The 12,895-nt window shown below is 41.9% G+C and overlaps 1 protein-coding gene across 2 annotated transcripts in view; it reads right to left on the bottom strand.

The window, feature by feature from the left end:
* Positions 1–12,895, bottom strand: part of LOC118419644 (glutamate receptor 2-like) — a 65,612-nt gene that overhangs the window by 31,544 nt on the left and 21,173 nt on the right. For both annotated transcript variants that reach the window (XM_035826137.1, XM_035826136.1), the window contains exon 4: positions 7,007–7,264. In XM_035826137.1, the coding sequence (XP_035682030.1) occupies positions 7,007–7,264 (258 nt within the window). The remainder of the gene's footprint in view (positions 1–7,006; positions 7,265–12,895) is intronic.

Below are 12,895 nucleotides of genomic sequence, written 5' to 3'. Positions count from 1 at the left end.
GCCCTAAAGAGGGTGGTTGCATGTCCCAATTTTGCGAAGTTTGACAAATTTTCCATTTTTTCTTGTTGCAATGGCAACCGTTTGTTGACAGGCAGTTTTGCCAAAAATCACTATTTTTGGTTCTAACTATGTATTTTTCACATTTATTTGCTATATTACTGCGATTTTGTTACATAAATAAAATCTTATATTATTCAGCATATCTTTCATAATTATATATGCATAAATTATGCTAATTTGATGACGTCATCAGCCCAAAATCCAAGATGGCGGACCGAATGGCCAAATCAATCATAACAAGATAATTATCCATTAAAATTTGTAACTACCTGGTATTTTTTCATCAAAAACCATCTAAATGAATGAATTTAGTCTATTTCCATTGCCCTTTGTGATTATTTGTTGCAAAAAAAGTATTTTTAAAAATTCAAGGTGGTGGATATGGCGGAGCCCAACTCGTATCTTACATGTGCATGACGTCATTTTATGACGTCATATTGACGTCATTGATGTTGCTATTGGCAACGCAAGTCGTAATAAATATTATTATTCTGTTATCTGCACTTGTTGTTACATTTTTGTAGCATAACTTGAAGTTTTCTGAGAATACCCATTTTTCATGGGTTTGGCCAATGTAATCAAATTGATGACGTCATAATTACGTCATCTTACGTTAACGTAACGTCAAACGTCACATACTTGTCAGATATTATGTCGAAAATTATGTCCTGAAAATTTGGTGGCCCTACGGCACGTCGTTTTAGAGTTATAGGACTTAGAAGTGGAGGGCCTCAAAAGCCCCCCCCCCGGTCCAGGGATGACCAAAAAAGCCCGGTCTGAATAGGGTTAAGGGTAATACAGTACAGTAGGTATAATGAGGGTTTGAATATAGGGGAAAGCAGAGACTCGCCTCAAAACTAAGACGTAAAACCAAACAAGTGACCGTAGGTTACATGCTTTGTGACGTAACTATGGTTTATGTTGTTTGTATTGTTTTCTGTAGTGTGTGACATGATGTTTATATCGCATACAGAACATATCCAATTATTGCAAGGTCTAGATAAAGCATACCTGGACTAATAAATCGAAAGGCGTACATTTTGTAGGGGTGATTTCAAGAATTATTACATTGATAATAAAAACAGCTACCGCAAAAAAAAAAAACGAATGTGACAACGGGCACTGCATGAAAAGTGGAATTTGCGGGGTGGAAATCGTGTTCCACGTGCCTGCAGATTTGAGTTTTCCGAGACTTTGCAGGACGTGTCGACCTGCTCACACCTTCTGTGCAGGACACGGCACGTCCTGCGAATTGTCGGAAGTGAACCACTTTCTCTGTGCAGGGCGTGGCAAGCCCTACGATTACCCGTGCAGCCAGCGTGGAATCTACCGGTACGTCCCGCGCAGCCTGCACACCTGACTCCGTCATAGGTGTTAGCTGCATAATTTAGCGGCCAATTATCACCTAATTATCCTCCGGCAGTACGGCAGCATTGCGCTCATTATCATGCAAATCTACGTTTATACCGAACCTTGCACCCCCCCCCCTCTTTGGGTTACTAGTAGCGTCGTAAATTTGTTGTAAATATCGATATTTCTTTTTATTTGTAAGCTTAATGAAAGCTAAGTAAAGCTTCGTGGTGTTGTTGTGTGTAATATGTTCCCGTGTCAGTGAATGTATCTTTATTTAATGTAATGTAGTGGGTATTGTGATTCAAGTATCCTTTCTTTTTTTACAGCCAGCTGTTGTAGTGCTCCAATCTTTGTGCCTGTACTTGTGCTCCGCAGTCAAATACGCCATGTTCAGCCCCGGTTTCTATGCCTTGGTGTAATGCATTTACTCCTGTAGAATATCTGGATTTCTGCATTCTTCGTCAAGTCCCATTCATGCAGATGTCTCAGGCCTCTAATTCCCTCTGCAAAACCACCAACTTGAACTCAGGACTAGACTTCCATTGAAGGGGGCAAATCTGATAGGTTTCCTCGCGGTGCATCAGTCCTAGAGCCGGAGAGCTAGCATGTACAGGCCCTGGTACCGCGGGTCTGGGCCATCCAATTTTCGTCCAGGGCAGCAATATTAGATCCGGGCTCACGATGTTCTTTTTCTTTGTGACCGTGCGATGTTCCTCAGTCTGGTCTTAGAAGCTTGCCCAAGCTCACTATGTGTCCCGTTCCATCAGATTCCCCGTCTCCTATAAATTTGACGTTGAGGTTGCAAGAAGAGCGCAAGTCCGTCCGCACACAAACAAGATCAGTGTCCAAATGACCAACTGAATTTGAATTCCGGACTGACGATATTTGAAATAGAATAACGAGAATTGATTGGTTCAAATCGCGCGTTGCGTGCAGGGAAAGAATGATTTGCATGGTCAGCAGACAAATGACCTGTTTAATGTGTATTACTATTGTTACTGAGCATAATTCGTAGACAAGCTTACCGGTCATTTCGCACTTGGACAATAGAGTCTACAGCCCAAGAAGAGTGTCACAGTAATTGCCTAAATACATACAAACACGCTTGCCAACGCAAGAATTACGGCTAGAAATTGTACATTTACCACCGCCAAGAAAAATTGAATATGTTGAGTCAAAATACAAAAAGGCAATCTCATACGATCAGCTGGATGCTGTCAGTCAGAGGGCTAGTTCGTAAGTAACGAATCGTCAGAAGGGAGCCGGCTAGTGTCTGATTCCCCCGAAAAGAAAACTATTTAAAAATTTGTACGCAAGGATATTTATCTTGATAAGACCTCCTTGGTGTATGTTAGCAAAGAGGTTAGAATATTATGTATAGAATTACTCTAACCTCCTTCATATAGGTTAAACTTGGACTTACACAGCCCAGTTCATGATACATTTACTCCGAAAAAAAATGAAAATAAACACCATACTAGAAAACGTTCTCGCGGTCAACCTAAATGCATGTATTCCGAACTTTCACTTGATCGGGATGCTATGAGAACTTGGGGATAAAACCTTAGGCGGGTTAAAGTCATTGGATAAATATGTCCCTTCCATTATGAATGAGTACATTAAAAACGAGTTTACAAAAGAACCATTTTCCCGTTCAGTCTTGTTTATCTTTGAAGCTTGTCCAGAATGCTCGTGTCTGCTTGGTGCACCGGTGACTGCTTACTCAGACCGCTCAATTATAAAACTTGAAATTTATCCAGCATTTTCCCACACATTTGGGGTATTTGTATAGATGTTGTTTTGGTACGGTATTTGTCTATTTCGGCTAGCGCTGTTTAGCCCACCATTCAAAGACAGGGGAAGCGACGCCATTAAAAAAAAAACCTTTGTTATGTCCGGTTGAGCCACAATTTGTTTTAAAACAACACATGGAAGTTTATGTATGAGATCGTGTGTGTGCTGTAATTCCACTCTAAATGCCGGGCCTCATGTTCACAGTCTAACTTTTTTCTGTTCCAGAGCAATTGCAAGATAGAACAAAAACAAGCAAGTTAAAATCAAAACGAGGAAAAAGAAAAGCACACCCGGCAGACATTAACACAATACACATCTTATAACAATGTTACACTCGAATATCTTATGGATTTGACGAAGACTTAAATGAAACTCTAAATCTTAACCCTTTTCATGGAGAACAATTTTCGCTCTAATAGAATTTCGAAATGCAGGTTGAACAGCCCTGGTTTTTTCTTTAACCCCAATGGTAGACCACACGTGTACGTTATCCCAAGAACAGCCTTGTTTATCCTTCAAACTTCTACTTTGGCATTGGGCCATATTATGTATGTATAGGCCATATTATTGCCAGGGCCTCTGCATACAGGACACGTTCTCTGCTGCCCCAGATTGTTACCTTACCGCCGACGCAAACTGTTAAAGTTAAGCTTCGGTATTTAAAAAAAATCTAACTACATTCCAGAGTAAGACTTCGATCAAAAATCGATTGCAGACGAGTTTAATTTCAGTTACATTCTTATTGGAATCCATCCATTAGTGGTGTTTTGTTAAACTGTCGAACAGTAGGTCACAGCGCTAGTAGTTAAAGATCATTCTCCTATAACTTCCGTACGTACAGTTCACACAGCATGGCTAGAAGTGCGTGAACTAAAGCTTATTGTTATCTACCCGGCGTGGCAACACGCGCGCTGTGCGGGGCCTGCGAATTACCGCACAGCCGACTGTGCAGGAGAACGCAGGATATTAACGGTATACACACGCTGAACCCGGAAAGTCCTTCCCACTGCCTGCCTGCGCCAAGTTTTACGGACGTGTGCCTGCCTGGGAAGTACCGGAAATCTCGCTTTTCATGCAGTGGGGGACATAAAGATGCAGATGCGAACGCGCGTTACGTTGACAAAACTAAAGCTCTGTCGCCGGAGGTTACCCTCCGGTCACAGAGCAACAATAAGTACATCATGTGTATGTACTACTAGTATTCATAGTCTTGCAAGACTGACGAATGCCTACTAGGTACAAGCTTGGAGATGTATGTACGCCTTCAAGATTTGATCCACTCACATCGGGATGGGCGCCTACTCTTTTTTTGTGATCGAGAAGCAGCACTCCTGGCAATTGGGACGTAAGGCTATATTTACGGGGAAGTTTGAGAAAAGCAACGAACAACTCTTGACTTGTAAAATTCTATTCAAACAAAGTCGTGTAACTAGTAGATTAAAACACAGCGGTCTATGATATAATAGTAACCAGCATCGTAAAAGTATGCAACTCTGTAGTTGCATCTGTATATATTATATAGCTAGTATAACCGCCTTTCGGCGCAACACATCAAGTTCTGTATTTGTATCTTTCATGGCCTTTTAACCACCCTTCGGCGTACCAGCTTCGCAGGCATATGCATGCAGCATGGTAACACCTGTCCTACCTAAACTTTGTACATCTTTGCACAACATTTAGCTGCGAGTGTTCTTTAAACCTATCTAGTTAAAATTCCACTACTTTGCTTGATGACAATGTTGTAGGTAACTTCAAATAGCTCTAGACATCTAAGAAACATCTAAAGCAAGGGAATAGATTGGCACGCCCTAGACCACAATGCGACCATAAGGTTAGCGAAATAATCTACCTTGCTTTCATTTACGGCGGTAAGTCCAAGAATCAACCCTTTGGAGTTGAAAGCGGTACTATCTACATGCATAGTACTCATTAACAGTTATAGAACATTTTGATCGACTGGGCGCCTGACATTAGTATGAAGTGACTTCTTAGCAAGATAAGGTCTTTGAGGTCGAATAACAAAGACGAATCTCAAAAGCCGAGCATCACATTAAGGCTTAAGATCAAAAACATCATTCCTTGCTAAGTGCTTCATCATAGAAAGTCAGACTTTTAGGATTAGCACGAGATACACAGAGTATTGGCTAAGTGCTGAAAGTCGATTTACTTTCAGGTGCCGGCATAGCATGAGCTCGCCCTTTGCCCTAAAAAGTCTACCAGGAAATTCCAGCGTGCGATAGAGTGTATCCAAATTGAAGCAAGCTGTTGATCCCAACAAATCACGCAGAGACGTTAGGGGAAATAGTTTTTTTTTTTCTCCTTCTACCCCGAGGTTGCATTTCCATTAGGTCTAAGAGTCCTGGGAGGTCCTTTGTGGTGGAATCGGGTGGAATGCTATTAAGGAGATATCTGCACATCTTAGACCATTAGGCGCCATTTGTGGAGACGGATCAAAGACGTGTCCTTTTGGGCATCTTAGAGGTCGAGAAACAGATTACTTTACGTCTTAACTCTTAGGTCGGAAAGTTAGGCCTGGATCTTATGGCTGGGGGACTTTAGGGTATCTCACTGAAACTGCGGTACGGTTGCGGCGTCGCTGCGTTCGAACGGTTTGTCAAAGCGCTCGACGAATTTCATCGATGAAAAAAAAAATCTTTTTAAGTTTTTGTGTCTTGTTGTCTATGTTGTACTTTTTGCATGATATTCACATGATAAAGTCAAGGGTAAAACAGTCTCAGATTCAGTTAAGAACGCGTCCAGTAAATACCCGCTCACATGGGCCAATGAAGTGTTAAAGGATTTTTTACTTTATGGCTTGAAAAAAGCTACTTTCTTTGAAAAACTTCCAGAGGCCTGTTGTGGTCATCTACGAATCAAGTATACTTTGTCACCAACATCCATGTCTTATCATATAGCATACAAAAACATATGAAACAATATTGATTGCATACAAGGCCAGAAGAGTCCATATGCAAAAATAAAGAAATGGTACTGAAAGGTAACATGGCGAAAATATTTGTTATTTGTTATTTTCTATGCAATTTTATGTTCTTGATGAACAGAAATACTTACAGAGGCCGCATCTCAAATACTTAAGTACACAATAGAGTCGAACAAAACATCAGTCCTTACGAAGACCATAGTCATAAAAATTTAGGAACATAAAAATGGTCATGAGCCTCGTTCATTGGGAGTTGTCGAAAACAATATGGAATTCAAGACATCGTCCGAATAAAAAGAACGAAGGTAAGGCAACGAAAAAGATGGGATGGTAATATCAAAGAATGGACAAACACGGTACAAAGGGAAACATTAGAAAGAAAAACGGAGAACATGAAAAATGTTGGGGAAAACAAGTTGCCAGATCTTCTAACGGTCAAAGATTGATAGATGGAATGAGAGCAAAGAAACGGGTCGTTCAATAAGTCGGTAAAGTGGGTTTCTAGTTTTACAGTTCCTTTCCTTGATTCTCCTTCCCTTGATACTTTACCCTGTATGTGGTAGCAGTGATGCTAAAATATACATCTCTAGGTACACTCTCACTGCACTTGCGTCAAGCTTGCGTCACTGCGGGGCTCGAAAGAAAATCAACATATTTCAGAGATAAAGAACGAATCTTTTTTAACTTTTTGTGTATTTTGTCGTCTTCTAAGTCATACTCATAAGTATTACGCAACATTTAAATTATGAAAAAGATCGGAGAAAATAACACAACAGTGATGTAGTGAACGAACCCCACAATGATGCAAGTTTGGCGCAAGTGTGTTGATAGTGCACCTTCTGTCAGCATCAATCTTACCTTCAGCGTCATCGTACAGGTAGGTGAACATCCTCCATTTGTATCGTTTGCGAATGACCTCATAGACGGCCGGCACGATGTTGGGCCTGATGCTGAGGACGAAGCTGGTTGAGGTGTTGGTGATGGGCGGGTAGCTCGTGGTGATGTACGGTACTTGGAGGCTGCTGCAGTACGACTGCATCGTGCTCATGGAGGCAAAGTCGTTCATGCCGAAAATGGCATACACTCCGTCACCACTTCTACCGAATCTCGAGCACACTGCGGAACGAGAAGGAAGAGGAAATGAGTTACATGAGTTTGAGATGAGCAGGTAGATGGTGTGATGGCTGACAGTCCATCTTGCTCACGGAGAATTACCTAGTCTCGATCTCGCGGGGGAACACGAGAACTAGTCGTTCATGCCAAAAAAAGGCGTGCACTCCGTCACCGATTTTGCCAAATCTCGAGCACACTAAGAAACGAGAAGGAAACAGAGACGTTAGAGGTGTTGGAGACGGGCGGATAGCTCGTGGTGATGTACGGTACTTGGAGACTACTGCAGAAGGACTGCATTGTACTCATGGAGGCAAAGTCGTTCATGCCGAAAATGGCGTACACTCCGTCACCACTCCTGCCAAATCTCGAGCACACTACGGAAACAGAAGGAAAAGCAAAAACGTTAGTGTTTTAAATGAGTTGGTAGCTGGTGCGATGGCTGACAGTCCATATTGCTCACGGAGGATTACCTTGTTTCGATCTCGCGAGAGAACACGAGAACTAGTCGTTTATGCAGAAAATGGCGTACACTCTGTCCCCACTCCTGCCAAATCTTGAGCACACTACGGAAAGAGAACGGAAGAGAGACGTTAGATGTGTTGGAGATGGGCGGGAAGCGCGTGGTGATGTACGGTACTTGGAGACTGCTGCAGTAGGACTGCATCGTGCTCATGGAGGCAAAGTCGTTCATGCCGAAAATGGCACACACTCCGTCACCACTTCTCCCGAATCTCGAGCACACTGCGGAAACAGAAGAAAAGCAAAACAGTTAGTTTTTGAGATGAGCAGGTAGCTGGTGTGATGGCTGAAAGTCCATCTTGCTCACGGAGAATGACCTAGCTTCGATCTCGCGAGATAACACGAGAACTAGTCGTTTATGCCGAAAATGGCGTACACTCCGTCACCACTCCTGCCAAATCTCGAGCAAACTTAAAAAAACGAGAAGCAAAAGCAGAAAAAGTTAGTGGTTGAGATGAATTATAATAAGCAGGTAGCTGGTGTGATGTACTGCATCGGTAGCCTGCTACAGCAGGATTGCATATGGTGCTCATGGAAGCAAAGTCGTTCATGCCAAAATGGGGTACGCGCTGTCATCTCTTCTGCCAAATCTCGAGCAAACTAAAAATGAGGTGAAAGACAAATAAGTTGTATTTTCACTTTAGAATATGATAATATATTTTATACGTTGAGAAGTACTCATAAACACGCTTCATTGTGAAAAAATCATTTACTTTATCATCCATTTCTAAAGAAAAAAACTAGAAACACAAAATGTCTTCATTCAGTATGTAAATTGAATAATAAATGAGCATAATTCACATTTCTATGTGTACATCTCTGTCTCAACTATTTGCATACAGTGCCTTATCAAATATCATGGACATCCTTCGTTCAGTTATTCTCTTTGAAAATGGTGTTAAAAATGCCCTGAAGTTCCAGAGAAAGCTGCTGGGTCCCTAAACCTACATAATTTCTGCATTGCATATCAAGATCCGTCTACCACCAGCAAAAATCAAGAACTTAGCACGTCCAAGACAAAATATTAGTATACAAAACCCGGAAGTTATGATGCAGTACCTAGGTCAAACACCAGGGGCCCCCAAAATCCACTTCAACCTTCGTCTCGCTACCACCACCAACATACCAAAGATCATCACAATCTATCATAAATTTCTAAAGTTAGTCATGCTGACTACAAATATCCTGAAACACATTGGTACACATGTACAGTCAGGTCAAAAACTACCTTCATTTTCCATGGAGGAGAAAAAAACTGCACCCCTACAACTTTTGGTTCAAACTTCCAATAAGATTTGGTTCATACTTCATTTTCTTGATAATCTACAACCTTTCTGTTAATTCTGTTTTTCAAGATGTTGCGCAGGTGGTCCTTTTCTGCCCAATTGCCATAGTACAATCACATTGTTATACGCTGAGTGAAGACGGCCTTGTTTTGATGAGCCAGGCTAATACGAGTTGGTGACAGGTGGATTCTAATGATGCCTACGTAATAGCCTTATGATTCACTATAATCCCATGTTTTCCTCCTCTATGGCATTGTGGAACTCTGTCAGGCGCGTAATAGTCCTCCTAGATCAGGAAAAAATCCAGTACGTGGTGGTTTCTGGAAAAAGGCATCCGGTGCATGTTCAACTTGGGAATAAAATCATTAGAGCGTTCAGAATCTGGCTCGAAGATTGAAATGGCGTGTCAGTGAGTTCTAGGTCAAGTGTGATATATTATACCTGTGTATAGGAAAGGCCCATCGATGAACCTATTTTCTTTCCCATCCGTGAATACATTTAATTAGTCACGTTTGGGACCGCATTCTTGGCAATCATTGTACTGTTATCATAACTACATTCTTCACTCAGCGTATAACACTGTGATTGACAAAATGTATGTGTGGAATTTTCCTTTACGTTTGGGATTGCATTGTTAATGCAACATTAACTATGTATGTAAATACTTAGTGTTTAAGACCACAACTGTAAGCAGCGACACCTATGCTGCAGTATAATGTAAATCAGTCTGAATTTCCCTGAGGAAAGGGACAAAATGTTACCAAAACGTCAGCGGAATAAAAAAAAAAAACTTAGAAGACGACAAAATACGCAATCTTTTGAACCCAGCAGTGACGCAAGATTGACGCAAGTGCAGTGAGTGTGCAGTCATTGCATCTTTACGTACACACGTACAATAGGACCTGTCGACTATGCAAGAGCGGCTTGATGTATTGACCATTGCGGTATGTAGACTTGTACATTACATGGACATGGTACATCGATTCCCGTCGTGTGGGAGAATTCGTCATCAACCATACACACTCCCCGGGATCTCAAACTCTGGCAATCCGCCAGATCCGACAATGGTCACTTGCTGTGCTTCATCGGTCAGTAACACCACTTTAGGTCAGAAGGTCGTGGGAGTAAATCGTAGCCTGATTGTCGCCGCGTTGGTGGTAGGAAATGCAGGCCTTCAAATCAACGAGAATATGCTCTGCAGCTGTGACAAACTGGACGGCCTCACTCGCTAAGGCCCCCTTTGCCGGTTCGCGATTTTCAACGTTGGCTAGGTTCTCTTATACCAGGAGAGGGAGTTTGCCAAGGAGGGAAGTTTGCCGTGGAAAGGAGTTGCCTCCGAACGTTGAAAATCGCGAACCAGCTACCCCCCCTCCCCCAAATAATAAACAGCCCGTTCGATGACTGCTACAACAGTACGTATCAGGAGATTAAATACGACAGAAAGAAAGCTAAGCAAAGACAGAACTTGTGTTCAAGGACATCCCTAAAGACCCAGAGGTGTAAGACAATGATGATTAAGTGGGGATTCCCCGGAAAGTAGTACCAAGGACTTGACGAGCAAGAAATCCGTCCTAAAATCCGGTAAGCGAGTGCCGAGGAAGATCCATTAATGTAGGCACTCCTGGAGGTACCGTGATATCCGGAAATGCTGCACAGAAGTGATAAATAATCACTAAGAGATGTAAGCTGGAAAGACAGGTACATTTTTCAAAGTACCCCATGTGGCTGGCAGAAGACGGGGAAGGATCTTATGCTGGCAATGTAGCTTTAAAAGATATCGAGACAAAAGCAGGCAAAACGGACAAGTGCTTCCGCCGTAAACCTAATAACAGCATTTCAACTTCGTTTATTCAAAACACTCTCCTTTAGGCTACATGCCAATAACGACGCCATCGATGTATTTGGCTGACCAGTTACAGTTTTATGATCCTCGGTTAACGACCAATTCGAGCGTTTAGCAAAGCGTTAAATATTGGGTATTGGACATAATCACTACGCGCAGCAATACGTTGTAACTGAACGGTCCTGGTAGTGTATAGGTGGCTTTTGCTCCAATTCCTATTTTGCTCTGACATGATTGTTGCTGCAATCAACGACCCATTTACAAATGTGATTAAAGACCCCTCACTTTGCGAATCCTTGCGAGACAAACTATCTCTCCCAAGACATTCTAACATCAATGTCTCCATTAAAACAGCATTTCCCAGCGCGATAAACGCCCCATTCTAACTATCCCCGCTGCAATTTGTCAAAAAGGCCGCATTCTTCAGACATCGTTCGGTGATTTGGGTATAATATGAGGTAAAGATCATTTACGGAGGCCTACTAAGAGAACTGGGGTACAACTTTGGGGGGGGGGCACAGAAAGCTGGCAAGGGACAGAAGAAATTGGCAGGCTGTTATTGTCAGCTTCTAAGACTTTGCCACGAAAAAAAGAGAGATAGAGATAGGAAGAGAAAGAGAAAGACAGAGAGAGAGAGAGAGAGAGAGATCATCCTCAGCTGCGTGCTCCCTCAATTGTCTGCTATCGATTCAAGAGAGCTGGCTCCAATTTTTGCTAGCATTTTCCCCAGCCGGGCTCTGAAGGTTGAATAGGTCAGGGTTCAGAACATTCAGCAGTGCGCTTCACAAACTATAGAATATCGATCGATTTCTGTAGAGGTGGATCAAACTTTCGCGAGGATTTTTCCCAACAAAGTTCTACTGCTTGAATACGTCAGGGTTCATAGAGTTGAAAAAAGTTAACCTGCCCACTGAATGGATACCAAAATCCATACATGTGCAATTTTGAATCCATAAGAGTATCGTAATGTTCAAAAGCCATGGGTACAATCTTAGTCCTAGAAGTAACTGGAAAACAAACGGCCGGCCAATGTCTTAATGTAAAAATTCAAGAATGTAGTATATGGTAGAGTGAAACGATGCATAAATGTGATTTCTAAAACTTTGCCACTAGTTTATGGGCACGCGACTCTAGTAAAGACTTAGTTTATTAGCAAAACCAATTTGACGATGGAGAACAATAGAATATTGTGCTTCTTTTCTTATGCTGGCTGCGATGTCTTTTCAAGCTTCCTAAAGGTTGAGCAATTGACTTATGAAACATGTGAACGTGGCGAACCTAACCATGGCTGGTTCTTTATTTCACATGCTGACAGAAAGACCATCAACTGAGCAATATATTTCACTGCCCTAAAGCCCATTATGAGTAGCCTGAACCATTATTACCGCATGGACATATGGTGAGATAACGAGTCACAGACGTATATTTTATGGCTGGCTTCTGTAATGGCCCTATTAACGTTACTAAGATGTCTTCTTAAGGGGTCGTAATTTGCCAGACGGCATTTAGCCGCCTCATGTTGGCCTTCATATCTTAATAGCTTGCCTGTCAGAAGCAGATGATGCAATCGCCGCTTCGAGCCGCTAAAAGTTCAGTAGGATTATTTATGGCTGCTACATGGTAAAGTGGTAAACCAAAATATTTTGTGTATAAAATAGTCACTCTTAACGAATAGAATTAAACGCTCTTTGAGTATGTTACATGGCTTACAGTTGTAACCAGCTTGCAGTTGTAACATTGACTTTTGTTTGACAGACTCTAGTCCATCGCTCATTTCAACTAGGAAGATCGGCCGATGATTGTGCTCCTGTTGAGAAGAGGTCAAGAATTATCGTCTCTTAATAGACTCGTACAATGTGTGTTTCTATGGCATCATACATAGGTATCACACGTCAGAAATTGTGTGCCAGTTATTAACAAGCGTAAGTTACAGAATATCGCTAGTTGGGAAGCGTATGTTACAGAATATCGCGAGTTATAACAAGC

The sequence above is a fragment of the Branchiostoma floridae genome, chromosome 7 (genome assembly GCF_000003815.2).
Source record: "Branchiostoma floridae strain S238N-H82 chromosome 7, Bfl_VNyyK, whole genome shotgun sequence".
NCBI classification, from domain to species: Eukaryota; Metazoa; Chordata; class Leptocardii; order Amphioxiformes; family Branchiostomatidae; genus Branchiostoma; species Branchiostoma floridae.
This window is presented reverse-complemented; position numbering and strand designations above follow the sequence as displayed.